This window comes from Notamacropus eugenii, chromosome 6 (genome assembly GCF_028372415.1).
Source record: "Notamacropus eugenii isolate mMacEug1 chromosome 6, mMacEug1.pri_v2, whole genome shotgun sequence".
NCBI classification, from domain to species: domain Eukaryota; kingdom Metazoa; phylum Chordata; class Mammalia; order Diprotodontia; family Macropodidae; genus Notamacropus; species Notamacropus eugenii.
In genome coordinates, this window is record NC_092877.1 from 113,228,448 (window position 1) to 113,247,143 (window position 18,696).

Here is an 18,696-nt window from a genome sequence, read left to right on the forward strand (position 1 = left end):
GTGTTTAGGGGTGTTGTGTGTGTGTGTGTGTGTGCATATACACACATGCGTCTGTATGAGAGAGAGAGAGAGAGAGAGAGAGAGAGAAAGAGAGAAGGGGAGTTAGAGAGAGATAGAAAAGAGAATTCCGTACCCATCTCCCAGGTTCTACATCAGTTAAACACAGGAAACTTTAGGAGTGAATAACACGGTGGAAAGAATCCTAGACTTGGTATCCAAAGTTGTCCTAGTTATGAAACTTAATAAAATACATACATTATGTCAGGTGAACCTCACAGTCACCTCATGAACTATATGCTATAGTTATTCATATACTCGGTATTACAAATGAGGAAATTAAGGTAAATGACTTGCACAAGATTACACAAGTAGTATAGGATTTGAAATCAAGTCCTTCGACTCCAGGACCAACATTCTTTCCTCTGGACCACTATACCACAATACTTGACTCATTGGGTTGTTGCTACATTCACATGAGATACTGTACATGAAAACATGCTAAATTGAAAAGCAATACTTGAATCAAAGTATTACTAAGTTATAGTTATATCACAAGATACTATTTACTTAAAAAGTTATTCAATGATCTGAACTTTCATCTGTATGGATGATACAGGTTATAACACCCTCCATAATGTTTAGGAGAGGCTCCATCAAAAAAAGAAAATAATTTTTTTAAAAAATCACTCATCTGATGGCCAACCAACTGAGCTAAGTTGCAATGGGCTTAGCTGAACTCACTTTCAGAAAAAGACACTATTGTTCAGCAGGTTCCTATGTGAAACCTGCATAGTTGAGTATGTAGATCTGACAGAGTGCTACTGTAACTCTAGGACCTAGCTAGAATTTCTTCAATACCACAAGATACAATTGTGTAACCTGGAATTCATAGGCTTTTTTTTTTTAAAATGTGTTGACTGAATTTCAATATAATTGGTTTCCTTCATAATCATATTATATGTGTGTACAGGTGTGTGTATAGGTGTGTGCCTGTGTGTGTATGTGTGCATATGTTTGTATGTGTGTGTGTATGTGTATGTATAAAGATAGATTTAAAAACATTATTCTATGTGTAGAATCTATACAAAATTGTATGCTGTCTCGGGGAGGGAGGGAAAATAATAATCTAAGTTATATGGTAGTGATTGTAGAACACTGAAAATAAATAAAATTAATCAATTTTAAAAAATCTTATTCTAAGAAGGGGAACATAGGCTTCCCCAGACCACTGAAGGGGTCCATGACAAAACTCATACCATTGAGAAAGATTGAAGTAGGACTATCATGGACAATCACTTTGATCATTATGTAACTCCAGTTTAATTAGACAATTATATATAATAGAAAAGTGAGAATATTGTTAAACCAAGGGAAAAATGTATTTTATTCTATGCTCTACATGCTGTCCATCAAAAGAGAGTATGTAACTCACAACTGGAACATTATCTTAATTCAATTGAAAACTTTCATTTTATAGATCATATCAAAGAATTCATAGAGCTCCCCACTTTTATCAATTTTTTTTCAATATCTAATTAATAGAATAATAGATTTAACAGGACTTTTTTGCAATATTACTGAATTTGATAGGATTGCAAAATACTAAGATGAAGCTTTTTCTTTTCTTTTTTTACCAATATTTGTCAGCCTCTTTGTAAGATCTAATATTTATATAGCGCTTTAAGACTTAAAAAGCGATTTATACGTGTTATCTCATTTGATTCTTGCAGTAATACTTAGAGGTAGGTGCTGTTATTATTTCCAGATTGTAGATGAGGAAACAGACAGAATGGTTAAATGACTTGCCCATAGTCATGCTGTTAGTAACTGCCTGAGGCAGAACTCAAACTCAGGTCTTCTTAACTCCAAGTCCAACATTATTTCCATTGTGTCTCCTAGTTCTTTAACATTGATTATCAAGTATATATTCAACAGGTAAAATTTGCTACTATTTATGCTGTATAGAAGAAAGTATATAAGATATACAAAACACAGTCCCTACGCTCAAGTTTACAATCTGATTTGATCTAAGTAATACTTCCCATTCCTTAATGTATTCCCTTGCTATTTTTCTCTGAAGACAGATTATAGATGTAATAGTGTGTCCCTATTGCTTTGTCTTATGTAGAAAAAAAATTGTTAAGAAGTGTTCAAAATCAGTTTAAGCTGACGAATAGTAATTTGAGAATAGCCATTGTATGCCTTGTTAATAAAATTGCTATATGCTGTATGCATTTTTGTGTGTGTATGAAATCACAATCATGAAACTTTTAAGTACAGTATGAATGTTCACAGAAGAGGGAGTTAATGAGCATAAAACATGCAAGATTTTTCTCATTCATGGTATTTAAACTCTGGACTATAATTTAAATAATTGGTACATTCTTTTTCTGCTAGATTTTGACATGTGATTTGAATTTTAACTAGAAATATGATTCAAGAAAGTGCACGATTTTACCTTTTGGTGTCGTGAAAGACAATCAAAAAAAATGTGAAAAGGAACCTACATTACATTTAGTGCTTGCACTTCTCAATAGCACTACACGCACATGTATGTGTGTGTGAATTTGTATGTATATGTGTATATATGTATGTGTGTATGTGTGTGTATATACATATATATATAAAATTGTTGATTAACCTCCCACTAGAAATGAAAAATTGAGTTAACATTTCTATATGACTGATGTCATTATCAGTAAAATCATGATGGAAATAGAAGGTAAAATTTAGGTCACCAGGAGTGAGAAAATTTCTGAGTGTCAATAGCTGACCCCATTTACTCCATGGTAAAGTTTTACTCACATTTCCTTTGGGTAATTTGACATTAGACACATGCTCTAGATGTATTACAAATGAGAAGGGGCAGCAATTTCCTTGGAATAGATATATATACACACATATACGCATGCATGCATACACACATGTATATATGTCTCATTTTCCTATTATATGACCAAAGTATTTAAGTTTCAGCTTCAATATTTCACCTTCCAATAAATAGCTTGAATTAAGTAATTTAATTAAGTATGAATTAAGTATCTTTAAATAGTGACTGATTTGATCTCCATGCTGTCCAAGTCTTCTCCAGCACCATAATCTGAAAGTCTTAATTCTGCAGCACATGGTTTAACTTATTTGGTCCACCTCTCATAGACATACATTGCCACTGGGAGGAAAACAAAACAAATACTTTGACTTTATGGACCTTGTCGGCAAGGAGATATCCCTGCTTTTTATTATTATTACTATTTTATTTTCTTATGCTGTTCAGATTTCTCATAGCTTTCCTTCTAAGGAGCAAGTGTCTTTTAATTTCATGGCCACAGTTGCCATCTGCAGTGGTCTTGGAGCCCAATAATATAAAATCTGGCACTGCCTCCATTCTTTCTCCCTCTATTTGCCAGAAAATGATCAAAATCTTAGGGGTTTTTCTGTTTTTTATATTAAGCTTCAAGCGACTTTTTACATTTTTCCCTTTCATCCTCATCAGGAGGCGTCTTCATTTCTTTTCACTTTCTGACACCAGAGTGGTATCATCTATATTTCTGAGATTCTTCTCCCAGCAACCTTAATTCAGGTTCTTGACCCCTCCAGCCTGCACTTCACAGGATGTACTCTGCATATAAGTTAAATAAATAATGACAATATGCAGCATTGTCATATTCCTTTCCCAATCTGTTGTTCCATGTTCAGCTCCAACTGTCAGTTCTTGGCCCACACACAAGTCAGATGATCTGACACTCATTTCTTTGAGGACTTGTCACATATATAACCTACTATGTGTCTATCCTCTGCTGCTCTTTAATCTTTACTGGACCATTTCATGACATGGATTTTCTGATTAGGCCTTTCTGTTTTCCAAGGCTAATACAATTCTGAATTCCCATTCCTTCTTTTGTGATCTTTTCGTCCTTCTCCATGAACTTAAGAAGTCTCCTGTTCTCTTAGACTTGTGCAAATGTCCTTCCTAAGTAATAACTAAATATAATTATAGAATTTAAATAAATCTATACAACCATAAAATAAAAACAGCAATATAGTGTAGGTAAAAGTGTACTGGACCTAAAGTCAAGAGAGTTGATGTTTAATTGTTTCTCAGTTGTGTCTGACTCTTCTTAATCTCATTTAGGGTTTGTTGGGCAAAAATACTACAGTGATTTGCCATTTCCTTCTCTTGCTCATTTTACAGATGAGGAAACTAAGACAAACAGGGTTAAGGGGCTTTCCCAGAGTCATATAACTCAGGAAGATGAGTCTTCTTGACTCCAGGCCTGTCTTTCTATTCATGGAGTCACCTTGCTGCCCATAAGTCAAGAGAGACATGCTCCAAAGAATTATCTAATGCCTACTAACAGTAATACAGGAGATAAATCATTAGCTTTCTAGTCTAATTCCTGCATTTATAAAATGAGGATAATAATATCTATAGCTGCTGTGTGGTAGGGCTAGTGTGAGTATAAAATGAGATTCTATTTTAAGGACTTTAAAGACACAAATCTTAAAGCGTGAATGAAAAAGCATTTATTATTGCTGAAGATACAAAGGTATAAAAAGAGACAATCCTGCCCTCAGTAAGTTTACATTGTAACAAGGGATTATTTTTTCCAGGAAGAACTGGGAGTGGGGAAGTAGAGAGAGAGGGTGAGAAAGGAATGGCAGAAATGGGAACCTGCTAAAGGAGGGAGATGCAGAGATAACCTGTGTGCGATTAGATCAGATATTAGTCTGAAGCTGGGTCTGCTGTCAAGGGTCATAAAGCAAGTTGGTTGGATTATTTTGTATATCCTCATCCAGAAATCAAGTAGGTTGAGCCCTGGGTTAGAAGGAACAAAGATTAACTTGACCAAGGCCTTTGACGTGGATTTAGGAAGACCTAGGAAGTATATGTCTCTTGTCTGCATGAGCTGTGTTGGTCCAGGTGGCAAGGAGGAGTCTAGCAAAGGGAAACAAATGGTGAGATACTGCCTCGGCTAAATGGTACCATAGAAATGTCATCTATTATATAATTCCAAGCAGTTGTCTGCTTAGGAACATCTATCTTTATAAGTATGTTGTGTAAATGTGATAATTATAGAACTTCCATAATGAACAGCTTTTTACTGGATTACTGCAAATACAATGTAGCTGAATTGTAAAAATCCAAGAAAAGCTGAAAGATCAATCAAAAAACATCTTTTAAGTGTCTGCTATGTTCCAGGCACTGTGCCAAACACTGGAGTTACAAAGAAAGACCAAAAACAACCACCACAACAGTAACCACATTTCCTGCTCTAAAGGAGCTCACAGTCCTGGAAAAGACAACGTGAAAACAACTATGTAACATATGCACAGACAAGGTATATATAAGATAAATTGGAGATAAACTCAGAGGAGGGCTGGGAAAGACTACTTCAGCTGAAACTTAGGAAGCCAGGGAAGACAGAAGGTAGAGATAAGGGGGGAAAGAATTCTAGGCATGGGGGACAGCCAATAAAAATGCACAGGAGGATGGAATGTCTTGCGTGGAGGAACAGTAATGTGGAAGGAATAGAAAAGAGAAATAGTTTTTATGTGCCTACTATGTACCAGACATTATGTTAAGCACATTATAAAGATCTCTCTTTTTTTTTTTGGAATGCTTTTTTAAAATTTTTTTAAAATTTTTAAAATTTATTTATTTAACTTTTAACATTCATTTTCACAAAATTTTGGGTTCCAAATTTTCTCCCCATTTTTCCCCTCCCCCACCCCAAAACACCAAGCATTCTAACATTCTAATTGCCCCTATCACCAATCTGCCCTCTCTTCTATCATCTCTCCCTTCCCTTGTCCCCAACCTCTCCATTGTCCTGTAGGGCCAGTTAACTTTTTATACCCCTTTACCTGTACTTCTTATTTCCCAGTAGCAAGAACAGTACTCGACAGTTGTTCCTATAACTTTGAGGTCCAACTTCTCTTCATCCCTCCCTCCCCACCCATTCCCCCTGGAAGGCAAGCAATGCAGTACAGGCCATGTCTGTGTAGTTTTGCAAATGACCTCCTTAATAGCTGTGTTGTGCAAGACCAACTATATTTCCCTCCATCCTATCCTGCCCCCCATTGCTTCTATTCACTCTTTTGATCCTGTCCCCCCCCAAGAGTGTTGACTTCAAATTGCTCCCTCCTCCCAATTCCCTCCCTTCCATCATCCCCCCCACCCTGTTTATCCCCTTCTCCCCCACTTTCCCATTGTTGTAAGATAGGTTTTCATACAAAAATGAGTGTGCATTTTATTCCTTCCTTTAGTGGACTGTGATGAGAGTAAACTTCATGCTTTTTCTCTCACCTCTCTTTTTCCCTCCACTAAAAAGTCTTTTCCTTGCTGCTTTTATGAGAGATAATTTGCCCCATTCCGTTTCTCCCTTTCTCCTCCCAATATATTTCTCTCTCACTGCCTGATTTCATTTTTTTAAGATATGATGCCATCCTCTTCAATTCACTCTGTGCACTCTGTCTCTATGTGTGTGTGCGTGTGCGTGTGCATATGTGTGTGTGTAATCCCACCCAGTACCCACATACTGAATAGTTTCAAGAGTTACAAATATTGTCTTTCCATGTAGGAATGTAAACAGTTCAACTTTTATAAGTCCCTTATGACTTCTCTTTGTTGTTTACCTTTTCATGCTTCTCTTCATTCTTGTGTTTGAAAGTCAAGTTTTCTTTTCAGCTCTGGTCTTTTCATCAAGAATGCTTGAAAGTCCTCTATTTCATTGAAAGACCATTTTTTCCCCTGAAGTATTATACTCAGTTTTGCTGGGTAGGTGATTCTTGGTTTTAGTCCTAGTTCCTTTGACTTCTGGAATATATTCCACGCCCTTCGATCCCTTAATGTAGAAGGGGCTAGATCTTGTGTTATCCTGATTGTATTTCCACAGTACTTGAATTGTTTCTTTCTAGCTGCTTGCAATATTTTCTCCTTAACCAGGGAACTCTGAAATTTGGCCACAATGTTCCTAGGAGTTTCTCTTTTTGGATCTCTTTCAGGTGGCGATCTGTAGATTCCTTGAATACTTATTTTGCCTTCTGGTTCTAGAATCTCAGGGCAGTTTTCCTTGATAATTTCATGACAGATGATGTCTAGGCTCTTTTTTTGATCATGGCTTTCAGGTAGTCCCATAATTTTTAAATTGTTTCTCCTGGATCTATTTTCAAGGTCAGTTGTTTTTCCAATGAGATATTTCACATTATCTTCCATTTTTTCATTCTTTTGGTTCTGTTTTGTGATTTCTTGGTTTCTCATAAAGTCATTAGCCTCCATCTGTTCCATTCTAATTTTGAAAGAACTATTTTCTTCAATGAGCTTTTGAACCTCCTTTTCCATTTGGCTAATTCTGCTTTTGAAAGCATTCTCCTCCTCATTGGCTTTTTGACCCTCTTTTGCCAATTGAGTTAGCCTATTTTTCAAGGTGTTATTTTCTTCAGCATTTTTTTGGGTCTCCTTTAGCAAGGTGTTGACCTACTTTTCCTGCTTTTCTTTCATGTCTCTCATTTCTCTTCCCAGTTTTTCCTCCACGTCTCTAACTTGATTTTCAAAATCCTTTTTGAGCTCTTCCATGGCCTGAGCCCACTGAATATTTATTTTGGATGTTTGGGATACAGAAGCCTTGATTTCTATGTCTTTCCCTGATGGTAAGCATTGTTCTTCCTCATCCAAAAGGATGGGAGGAGATATCTGTTCACCAAGAAAGCAACCTTCTATGGTCTTATTTTTTTCCCCCTTTTCTGGGAATTTTCCCAGCCAGTGACTTGACTTCTGAGTTCCTCTCCATACCCATCTTGTCTCCAGATCCTCCCAGCCAGTGCTTGGGGTCTGAGATTCAAATGGTTCTTCCCAGACTCAGGGCTTTGGCAGGGGCGGGGCTGCTATTCAGTGTGAGATTAAGTTCAGTTGCTTGGGTAGGGGCAGGGCCACCTCAAGGGGCTCAGTTCCCTCAGGGGGTTTATGCAGAGACCTTCAACAATGGATCCGAGCTCCTGCCTGCCCTGGGAGCCCCTGTCTGCTGCGCCTCTGCTGCTGCCTCCTGAGGGGGCCTGAGTTATGGGGACACCCCACTCCCCTCTCAGTGAGCCAAAAAGACTCTCTCACTGATCTTTGCACCTGTGGGTGGAGGGACCTGCGCTGCTGCTGGCGATTCCTTCCCTGAAGCCTGCTGGGATCGCTCCTCTCAGTGTTGTGCTGCCGAGGCAGGTCTGGGCTCAGCTCCAGGTCAGATGTGCTACCGACCCCTCGGGCCAGTTCTTCAGGTCTCTCTGGAACAGAAATCTCCTCTGCTCCTTTGTTCTGTGGCTTCTGCTGCTCCAGAATTTGTTGAGTGCTCTTCTTTACAGGTAATTTATGGGCTGTGGGTTCAGAGCTAGCCTATGTGTATCTTTCTACTCTGCCATCTTGGCTCCTCCCCAGTGGGACAGATTCTTAAGGAATCTGCACCTGGATAAGCAAATTTAAGAATCGTGAACATTGAGACAATAATTGAATCCACGAGAGCTGATGAGACCACCACGTTAAATTGTTATTACTGTTTCCTTGTTTTTCCTTCCTTTTCAAAGAGAATCAATGACATCACTGACCAGCCTAATGTCGTGGCCTGCTGGGTCCTCTTACCTATCTCAGGTGTTCAGTGATCAGCCAGATAAACATATGAGAGAAGAGACTGCCAGAGTGAAGCAGAGGTGTAGGCTTTATTCCAGATACAAGCTACATGTCAGCATGCAGGCGAGTTCTCCCCACGGCAGCCCCCTTCTCCTTCCCGAGGAGAAAGGAGAAAACCTTCCCTCTCAGGCTGAAAACTGAGCTTGTGCTTTAACAATCACCAGTGATATCTTGACTTGCTCTTGAACTGGATTTAATTGAGGAAGAGTGCACAAAGTCATCAGCCTCACTCTGTCTTCCTGAGTCACTGAAGTCCACTGGCAAGACAAATCAGGATGACTAGCTATGAGTCTGGATGCAGTAGATAACGTTAGCATTTTTGATGTCTGACCAAGCTTTAAGTGTTCTGCTTCAGCTGTCTTCATGGCTTTCAAAATAAATTGTTCTAAGTCTTCACATGTTTGGGGTAGACAGTCCCCTAACTCAGCAATGGGTTTGAAGCTTTTTGGTAACCCTCAACCTGGTTTAGCCCACCTGCCAAGATAGCTTACCAGGGTATGGCCACTGAGCATGCTACAGCTTTTTGGAGTCATAGGTGAGAGCTGGGTTAAAAGTGGACACTAGGGGTAAATAAAAATCACTGAAAAGGGCTCAGTAAGCCCTCACACCACAGGTGCTAGTCCTCCTGAATACTCCATATACACTACCAAATTAAATAGAATGGAGGACAGAGTGCTATATAACACCCAGGATTAGAGGTGTTATAGAAGATTCAGCAAAGGATAGGTTTAATAGGTAGGAGAAGAACCAGGAGAGAATAATGTCTCAAAAACCTAGAGAGAAAAGAGTATCAAGAAGAGTATCAAAAGAGTATCAAGTAATTGACATGTCAGAGGCTACAAATAGGTGGAGGAGAATGAGAACTGAAAAAAGGCCATTAGATTTAGCAATGAAAAGATGGTTAGTAATTTTAAAGAGAGAAGTTTCCATTGGGTCAGCTAAGTAGTGTAATGGATAGAGGGGTAGACCTAGAGTCAGGATGACTTGAATTAAAATCCGACCTTAGATACTTACTAGTTGTGTGACCCTGGCCAAATCATTTAACCCCGTTTGCCTCAGTTTCTTCATATGTAAAATGAGCTGCAGAAGTAAATTGCAAACCACCCTAGTATCTTTACCAAGAAAACCCCAATGGGGTCATAAAGAGTCAGACATGACTGAAACATGCCTGAACAACAAAGTTTCAGTTGAATGATGAAGTCAGAAGCCCAATTACAGAGATAAGAATGAACATCTGATTGTGCTCATATTTGTAAGATGTCTCTTTTATTGCTGGTAAGGGGAATCAGAGAGAAAATAGCTTCATGAGGCTTGTGGTAATTGAAGCATCCAGAGCTGATTTCATTAGAGTAAAGAATTCTAAATTTGGAAGATACCTTTGAAACTACTGCAGATGGATGACTTTTCTGTAGTTCACAGTATGAAAGACTTTCCTTGGACATTGAGAGGTCAGGTACTTTGCCCAGATTCCACAGGATGTTTCCTTTAGAGTAGGAAGGGAGCTTAGAGATGAGAAACTCCAATTCCTTTCATTTTACAGTTGAAGAAACTGAAGCCTAGAGATGTTAAGTAATATGCTAGAGTCACACAGGTGACTTTCTAGAGGCATATCAGGTGAGATTTGAAACCAGATTCTGAATTCAAATTGTCTACAGCACCGTGCAGCTTTTCTGAGCTTTATGAATATTTCAGTTTCATTCCCTTTCTTCCCTATTATTCTCTGCCCCTTAATTTAAGCAAACTTTAAAAAAAAACAAAAACCTTTCATTCATTTTCTTTTTCCCTTTCTGTTTTCTGGTGAATGTACTAATGAACATTGAAATGAGCACCACCTGTGGGAATGAAACATTTTATAATAAAGGCCTATTGATTTATGCATTACTGATTATCTTATACTTTGTGAATATACCTTCTAATTTCCATAAATGTTCTGAGACAATACACTTTCACTTATTCTATAAAATGATTCTTTGCATAATTATTTGGAGACCTTTTATAGAGTTGTTTCTGCACAGTTAGTTTCCTTTTTCCTTTTTCTTGTTCTCCTGCATTTCCTCTTTGGGATGCTTAATCCTACATACTCTGACTTCACACTGATCTTTTCCTTCTATTTAAGAGTCATTCTTCTTGGTATTTATGAACTTCTCAAATATGGATAACAATGACTTTAGTAATCTGGCCACCAAAATGTACAAAAAAAGGGCAAATTTTGTTCTTAACTGGACACCATCTTTTTTTATCAATGCTCATTGCCTGAGAAATATCCAACTGACTTTTCAAGTTTAATTCACAGTTCTGGTGATCCTATTAACTATTTAAATGAACTAGAAAAAATGGAAAACAGAAATTCTCTCTTCTTGAACCAGACATAATGATATGAAAGGAATTTGTCAATGGTGACATGTCACATAAATGAATGTAGCCCTTTTCTCCCCTCCTTCTACTTTCACCCCACACCTTTCTTATTTATTATGTGTATTTTTAGAGACTCATCACCAGAAACCTGGCTATGACCATCAAGGAGTGTTGGATTTAGAATCAGGGATAATCTGTGCAAATCATTGACTTTCTAACTACCTCAGTTTCCTCCACTGTTAAATTCTGATAATAATAGCAATTATATCACATGTTATTGTGAAGATCAAATAATACACCATCTATAAAGCACTTTGCAAAACTTTATTTCTATAAATGCTATCTACTATTGTTTGCCTTGCACGTGATAAATATTTAATAAATGTTCTTGATTTAACTTGAATTAATTGATGATTCAGTGAGTCATTGGGCCAAGAAAAGTTCACCCCTTCATAACCACATTTATTCTTTGCTGTGTGCAAGGTGTTGTGTTAATTGGTCAGAATGCACATATAAGCAAAGAAAGAAAGGTAGTCCCTGCCCTCAAGGAGATTATATTCTAATGGAGAAAGAGGAGGCATAAAAAATAAAAGGGGGGGAAGGAGGGAAGGGGAGGGAAAATATACCCATATAAGGTCAAAGAGTCTGGAGAACCAATGCAGAGCGAGGAGAAAAGTGAGCTTTGGCTAGGCTGAGGACAATACTGACAAGAGCAGTTGTCTTTGGGGCACTTTGATTATTTTTCATATTGATGTTTCCAGGACTCCACAGACTGCCATTCACCCAGCAAGTCAATTGTTCAAGAAAGAAATTACATATGTGTGTATGTCTATGTATATATAAAATCTAAGTCATTTTCTGAGAGCTCTTCCTTTGTTATGCCAATGAGCCCCTGAAATCTTAAACTGTGCACCCAATTTTCAGAAATCTGATAAATATAATATTTGGAAGATGGAAAAATTTAACTTCAAACTTCTGTGTTCCTTCCTAACAGTTGTTTTCTACAGAATATTGCTTAAACAAAAGCAACCAGAAAAGATAATTTCGCATCACTCTTGTCATGCCTTCCTTCTTTGTTACCAAATAATCTTCACTAGAGAGAATCCCATCACTGCCCTTTGCTCCACCATTACTAGCTTTATTTTCTGAATAAGTCAAGCATGTAGTTATTCTGATATTGTCTCTTATTTTAGTTATTTGATTGGAAACAAGTATAGCTAACACTATGAAAGAAGGAAACGAAGCCAGAATGAAAATTGGCGACATTACCACTCAGACTTTGATGATTTCTTTTGATTGGTGCTTATATTTCTATATGAAAGTAGACTTCAGGAACACCAGAGGATTTAAGTCAGAGTGAGATCTGAAGATGGAAACACATTTTGTTGTAATGCTAGGCATGCCTGATTTTCCATCAGAAAAAAAGCAAAACAACTTGACCTATGGTATTTTATCAGCAGCCTAGAGTTACTTTTCAAAGACATTGGACTGTTTTTTTTTTTTAATGTCCAGCTATTTTGTAGTGATTTTAAATACTTAATAATACCAAACCCTACATGGCATTCTCAAATGTAGTTTGGTGTGAGCACTTTACAGTTCCCACATGGAATCATTATTTTCATGAGATAGAGAGATATCACTTTCTAGGGATCATACGGATGGCAAGAGCAAGATGATAACATTATTAAAGAGCCCAGAAGCAAAAAAAAAAAAAAAATGACAGCTTTTTGTATTGTTCTTGGGAAAAGAAATGCTGAATCTCTGGAGAGGAAATAATCATGATCAGCTGCTGAAAATTTTAAAGCAAGCAAAAAATAGTATAAAAGCTTTTTGGAGAGTTATAGATGACTCCACTTATTTACAGTACTCTACAGAAAATGGGTAAAAATTGAGATGAAAGGTGGTGAAACTAAAGAAACCAGGAGGGACTAGGTTGTAGTAAATGCTTTTTACTTGAAGAGATGAGCTTCTTTATTTCTCCCCTTACTTCTCTCCATATTTTATTTATCTCATTTTCCATTTGATGGACAGTGATGACAGATGTGAGTATAGCTAGCTACTGAAATATGTAGAATCTGAAATAGATGGTCTGGGATAAGCTTTTGAAATAAGGAACTAGATTTCGTTTATTCTTAACTGTTCTAAAGGGATTTAATTCCCTCTCTAGTTTTCTCCTTTAGTGGAGTTTCCTTTGAAAGTTAGCCTTAGCATCCTCTGCCCTTTAGCCACATTCTATTTTTGAGACACTTATTTTATCATAATATCCTTCTAGAAAAGAAGCACCAGTGCTTTAAATGTTGTCTCTGCTATCTGGGGCAGATGTAATGGCTACAATCCTGTTTCCATGTCCAGATGCATAAATGATAAAGCATATACTGAAGAAAACTTGCAGAAGTTCTGTGACACACGGTGCTGAATAAATACATATTGTATCTGTGTTCCACAGCTTAAGAGAGACAGGAAAAATTAAAGGTGGTCCCAGAAAGAAGTGGGAAGTAGGATCTATGTAAAGAACTAAGAAAGTGATAGTTCCTTCTTGAGGCACTAAGGTGACTTCTCTCAATACTCATACTTCTCAACTCTCTGTAGCATTTGTCACTGTTGCCTGGAGACCCTGACATTTCTTCTCTTGGCTTCCATGGCACTATATTTTTCTAAATCTCTTCTCAATACTTTTCGCTTTCATTATCAAACATCTGTTTTTCCCTAATGACTCCTCCCTTGGGGAAAAAAGAAACAGAGAAAATAAGAAAGAAAAACAAAACTCTTATAACAAATAAGCATATGAAGTAAAATAAATAATCATGCTGACCATATCCCAAAATGTATGTGCCATATTGTATAATTTACTCCTTCACCTTTCTGCCAGCACGTAGGTAGCATTCTTCATCATCAGTCCTTGGGAATCATAGTTGATAATTTTGTTGCGCAGAGCTCAATATTTCTTTTTGTGTAATTATACCTTTTTTCCCCTATCTGCTGATTTCTCCTACCACTCCTTTGAGTCCTTTGCTTCTTTTCGTTATTTCTTGTGATCTTGGTCAAGTCACTTAACCTCTATATGCCTTAGTTTCCTCATCTGCTAAAATGGGCATAATAATAGCACCTACCTCTGAAGGTTGTTGTGAGGGTCAAATAGGTAATAATTGTAAAGCACGTAGTACAGTGCCTGGTGTACACATAGGCACACGTTTGTGTGTATGGTTGTAATGGTGTTAATTATTAATTACGTCAGTTAAAATCTTAAATGAAAATTCCTCTTACAAAGCACTTTAAAAGCACTTGTTATTAATACTATATTCAAGCCAGGGCATAGCAGGTAAACACCAAAGTATCTGATAATTACAAATAAAGTAATGTAGTTTTTCTCTATCATAATAAAGACATGCCATCTCCACTTAACAACAAGCAATTTAAATGTTTCATTTCCCTGGAAGTGGAGTATTCCTTACATTACTGGTAGCAGGGTACTATCTGCATAATATTCTTAAATGTCATTATGAGGAACCCTGAAGACTAGACCCTCTTCATGGTCTGCATTGCCAGCTAGAAAAGTGCTTAGGGCAACAGCAGTTACTATCAACAGGGAGCCATATTAATTATTTAGAATGTGCCTCATAAGAGGAATCAACAGAGTTTATTACAAGTGGAATATTACTTGAATCGGGAAGGTTACTCTAGCTGTTATCATAATCTATGTATCATTAACTTTACTTGTTTAGAAAAAGAGATTAATAACCCTATGAATTGTTCCTGTAACTATGTGAATTATAACTGCATATTTTCATTATGAAAAGAAAAGTTGTGGTCCACTCAGCACCCCTTGGAAAAAAGCAACATTCATATTCTAGAAAATGACTTAGAAATTAAACTATATGAGTTTATGATAGTGACACCATGGAAATTTAAGACATGGTGCTCTAGTTTTGTATTTTAACTTTATCATACTGGAGACTGCTCTCGTTTATTTTATTTTAATTCAATTTTTGATATTCTGAACTTTGCAAACACCAGTAAATATAAACCTTTTCACCTACAGAGAACAGAAAGATTGCACATGACAATAAAATTCTCTACCATATGCCTTTTTTTCCTATAACATTTATTTTCACTAGTTATGATCATGAATTTTTCTGCTTTCTTATTTCACATCTCTGGTTTCCTCTTGGACCACAATGGACAACTTCAGAAGTTCTGAACTTCTTATGTTGCTTTAAAAACTAAACTAATGAAAATTTAATATATTGCTTCATCCATCAACTAAATACTAATAACTTTAACTCATAGGTGTTGGTATGGAAAGAGTAGTACATTGCGTATATGAATCCATGAGAGGTATATTGATGTAGTAAGACAGAGGGCAGGTCTTCAAGGCAGAAAGCTCCACATTCTGTCCTATTTCTGGTACATATTTGACTTTTGGACAAATCAGTTAACCTCTGTGTCTTAGGACTTGGGACTTTTCTAGTGAGTAATAGCGAGATTATTGTTATGTAGGGAGTGTTCACGTCAGAGAGGCTTCCACGTTAATAAAATCATTGGTCTACACTAGAAAGAAAAAAAGTGAACTCAAAGTAAACTGTAAAGGTTAAAGAATGAACCCACAGGTAATTATTTTTAAAGTTTTTTTTTTTTTCCACATCAAGTGTTATAAACATTTCTCAAGTATCTGATCAAGTTATTCTCCAACTCAGTAAATTCCAGTGGCTCCTTATTACTTATCTGGTATTACCGTCCTTCAATATCCTTCACAACCTGGCCTCTTCCTTCATTTCCAAGCTTATTACACATCCATCCTCCTCACAAATGCTATGACCAAGGCAACCTCCCAACTTAGACTGTTACTGTTCTTTACACTTGGTAGTCTCCAATAGACTGCAAATTCCTCCTTTTCCCCTTTAGAATATAAGCTACTTTTCTTCCTCCACTAGAATGTAAATTCCTGGAAGCCTCAGACTGTCTGTTTCTAGCCTTATTCCAAGCACAGTGTCTGTCACTTAGCAATTACTTAATAAATCGTTGTTGACTTAACTTGATTCTGCTTCCTGTTCCTGTGTCCTTTGCACTGGCTCTTCTCCATGCCTGGGATGCACTTCCTCTTTATTTCTGCCTCAGTTAAAATACCATCTTCAAGGTTCCTTTTCAAGTGTCACCTTCGACATGAAGCCAAATGCTTGTTGATTGATTGACTAATTGATCTGGTTGTACTTTTGAGGCAGATTACAACTTTACAATAATATTTAAATGTGTGTTATACTCAGAGCCACCAAGTGACTCATCCTAGTCACAGAGCAAATGAGTGGGAGCAAGGACTTGAACCCAATTCTTTCTGACACAGTACTCAATTCACTAACCAACCTGCTTTTTGTGAGAAAGAAGTAAATTGGTTAAAAGGTACATTGAAACAATTTACCCACTAAATGGATGGTACTCAATGTTGTAAGTAAAAAATGGCTATTCAGTAGTGAAAATGACGCAGGCTATTTCTAGGATAGGGTGCCCTGACCAGTCTAAAAGAACCTAAAAGCAAAGCAAAGGTATAGTTCGAATTCTGTTCATTTGATAAAATGTCTATAAAACATATAGTTATAATGGATGAGATAATTGAGTTTATTTGGATAAAAGGAAGAAAGATCAAAATGTTATTGCTAACAAGAAAGGGGAATTAAGTTGCTTCTTCTTGGCTCCACAGGGCAAGCACATCATGGACAAGTTTCATACATTTCTCCACCCGTTCACCTGGACTCTGAGCTGGAAAGACCCCCTTCGAAAGGTGAGCATGTGTAATTTATATTTTTATCAGTTTTTTCTTTGTAAATGCCATTTTTTGGCTTTCTAAGGATAATATTGATGTATGATCAGAAATTAAAAGTCTTTGTGTTTTCTTCATTTTATTAATCTTAACCTGTAGTTAAAGTCTTCTTTTGGATAATCCTTCCTGAAAATAATGGTCTTTTTGTGTGATTTTGTTTTCTCTTCAAATATTATCTACCTATGAAGAAATGAAACTTTTCTTTTAGTTTTTAATGTATTTGTTTTTAAATTAAATAGATCATATATTTTAAAACTATGCTCCATGATATTAGTCACATAATATTCACCATGCATAAGTCAGAGTAATGTTAAAAATGTGGGATACTATTTTCATGAGTACTTCATTATCAGTGTTGTATATTTCAGATTATCCAAAGAACTATTATTTACATGTGGATACTAGTCTACTAACAGATCTTAACTCTACCTCATGTTAGGCAGTTTTGAAGGGTTACTTTAATCAAAGAAAATCATTACCTTTGGCCAAGCAAGCTTGTGGTAATTAGCTTTTCCAAGCTAAGGTAGACTGGTATATGCTATCTTTCTATCTTGGTAGCTCCTGAATTAATAGTCTTCAATAAGTCTGAGACATCTCCCTACCATGATTAGATAGAAGAGCAGGTCTTTAGTAAAGAAAATGTTATATGAGCTAAATACACACACAAATATATCTGTATATGATCCTGTGTATAAGCATATGCAAACATATACCTACCTACATATATAGCTATATGTACGAATCAGTGATGTCATCGTCAGTTTCGGCATTCACAATAACAAGGCAAAAAGCAACCCATCCCTTCTAGCACACACTGGGCAACTCTTGTCCACGTACTGTTTTAAGTTTGCCAGAGGGAGCTCATCTAATATGTCAGGATCCTTCTTTGATTTCCCTTGACATTATGAGGATGATTTTTGTCATTTGACCAGAGTACGTATAGTCCAAATGTTGTAAAGTACTTATTAGTTTAAAATTTTAAAAAATGAAGGATGAATTTGGGTGAATTATATTTGTCAGGAAAGAAAATGGTTTTAAAGGCATTTTAGATATGTACACAATACATATGATATTTATATATGTTAAAGCATGGGAAATATAAACTGAGATACTGGGATGTTTTATTTTCTATGAAGATCATAAAATGTATAAAAGATCATTATAAATATGGGTACATTTTTCTCTTATTGCCCACAGTTGGAAGGTATACTGTGCTTGATTTGACTCAAGCAATGAGTCATTACCTTGTAAATTGAGTAGAACCCTCATCTTTCTGCCTCACAAGAAGCGTCAACCAATATTTTGCATAACACGAATGAACTTTCAAAAATTGCTATTGCAGGGATGTTTTAATTTTCTAAATACCAAAGATAATGGGACAGAGTTTTATACTTGGGCAATGCAAAGGACCCTCTCATGCTTTCAAAATTGTATTATTCACTTTACCAAAACAAAAAAAACCCCAAACATTTCTTTATTTGCATATGAATGTAGGTATTATGAAATAAAAGCTTTGACTTTACAGGGATATGCTGAGTCACAATACATTCTCATGAGTTCCTGATATCATTGAATGTCCATATCCATTGTTTTTATTTGAAATTCATTCCTGTGTACTATTTCACTTTTTTGTCCATTACCGAAAGTTTAGGATTTTTTTTTTCTAATCAAGGATTATGATTTTGAAGGTGCAGAGAATTTTCAGTGAATAAAATAACTCTACCAATTCAAATTGCCAAGTGTTTGCAATTTATAACCTTACAGAGATATTTGAGATAACTAGACAGTACAGTGAATAGAACACTAGGTGTGGAGTCAGGAAGACCTGAGTCCAAATACCTTCAGATACTTTCTACCC

At 36.5% G+C, this 18,696-nt stretch overlaps 1 protein-coding gene across 8 annotated transcripts in view; it reads left to right on the forward strand.

Moving 5' to 3' along the window:
* The window catches only part of ADGRL3 (adhesion G protein-coupled receptor L3), a 941,368-nt gene that overhangs the window by 641,023 nt on the left and 281,649 nt on the right, over window positions 1-18,696 (forward strand). For all 8 annotated transcript variants that reach the window (XM_072620873.1, XM_072620870.1, XM_072620866.1 and 5 more), the window contains one exon: window positions 16,719-16,799. In XM_072620873.1, the coding sequence (XP_072476974.1) occupies window positions 16,719-16,799 (81 nt within the window). The remainder of the gene's footprint in view (window positions 1-16,718; window positions 16,800-18,696) is intronic.